The sequence below is a fragment of the Morone saxatilis genome, unplaced genomic scaffold, assembly GCF_004916995.1.
Source record: "Morone saxatilis isolate NCDOM2014 unplaced genomic scaffold, NCSU_SB_2.0 Contig12, whole genome shotgun sequence".
Lineage (NCBI taxonomy): Eukaryota > Metazoa > Chordata > Actinopteri > Moronidae > Morone > Morone saxatilis.
Window position 1 is genome coordinate 11,865,718 of NW_023339674.1, and position 941 is coordinate 11,866,658.

The 941-nt window shown below is 46.4% G+C and overlaps 1 protein-coding gene across 1 annotated transcript in view; it reads left to right on the forward strand.

Annotated features, from left to right (window-relative positions):
• Window positions 1–338: 338 nt before the first annotated feature.
• ppp1r2 (protein phosphatase 1, regulatory (inhibitor) subunit 2) overlaps window positions 339–941 on the forward strand; it is a gene marked incomplete at its 5' end in the record, with an annotated part of 5,157 nt that continues 4,554 nt past the window's right edge. Inside the window, 1 exon segment of the mRNA XM_035653091.1 lies at window positions 339–442. Coding sequence (XP_035508984.1) covers window positions 339–442 — 104 coding nt within the window.

The following is a 941-nucleotide window of genomic DNA, read 5'->3' on the forward strand; positions in this document are numbered from 1 at the left end:
CTGAAGCTCTTTTGTGAGTGTGAGAGACGGAGGGTAGTAACTCTTGTTATTTTTGTCTCATGCTTGAGTACTCACACACACGCACTCTTCACTCTCACTGTACCTACTCTCTCCTCCCCCTCGCCTAATATCTCTCCATCTGTGTCCCCCCCCCCCATGTCTGTTTCTCTCCATAAAAAAACACTTTAGACGTTGTTTAATCACTCCACAGTGACCTTAGGAGGAGCTGTTGATGGTCTTCTGTTTCTATTTGGTCATGAACTCATTTAATGTGAATGGTGATACTCTAAAGAGGCAATTCATTGAAATGTCTTTTCTTTTTCTTTTCTTCTTTCAAGGCTGGTCGCAGCAGAGGGTTCAGAGCCTCGCTTCATGAAGGAAGAAGAAGAAGATGAAGAGAGCAGTGAGGAGGAGGAAGAGGAACTGAGTCCTGAAGAACAAGGTAAAACAAAGTTTATTTTGTTATTTGATCACAGACACACCTACCAGCGCCCTCATTCATCAGTGGAACATCGCCATAATGTCGTGTTGTTGTTTCAACATTAGATTAGATAGATTCAGCAGCTGAATGAGAGAGGTGTATATCAGTGTCCATGGCAACTGCTGTTTGTTGCTAATGGTGGCGAGTGCATCCCACAGTTCACCTGTTTATTTATACACCTCCACCTTAATACGAAGTGTCCTCTGCAGCTGCGAGGGAGACTGAACGCAGAGTGGCAGCGGAGTGCTGGTGGAGAGCGATCGCTTCGGGAAAAGGGCTCGAGTGTTCGTGACCTTTCGCTGACTCCCCTCAAGACACACACACACACACACACACATATAATATCAGTATGCCTTTGACCGTTCCCTGACCTTGCCCGTCTACGTGCGCTCTCATACAGACACACACTCCTCACTCAGAGATGTCAGTCGAGCTGCATTGCAGACACACACACACACAC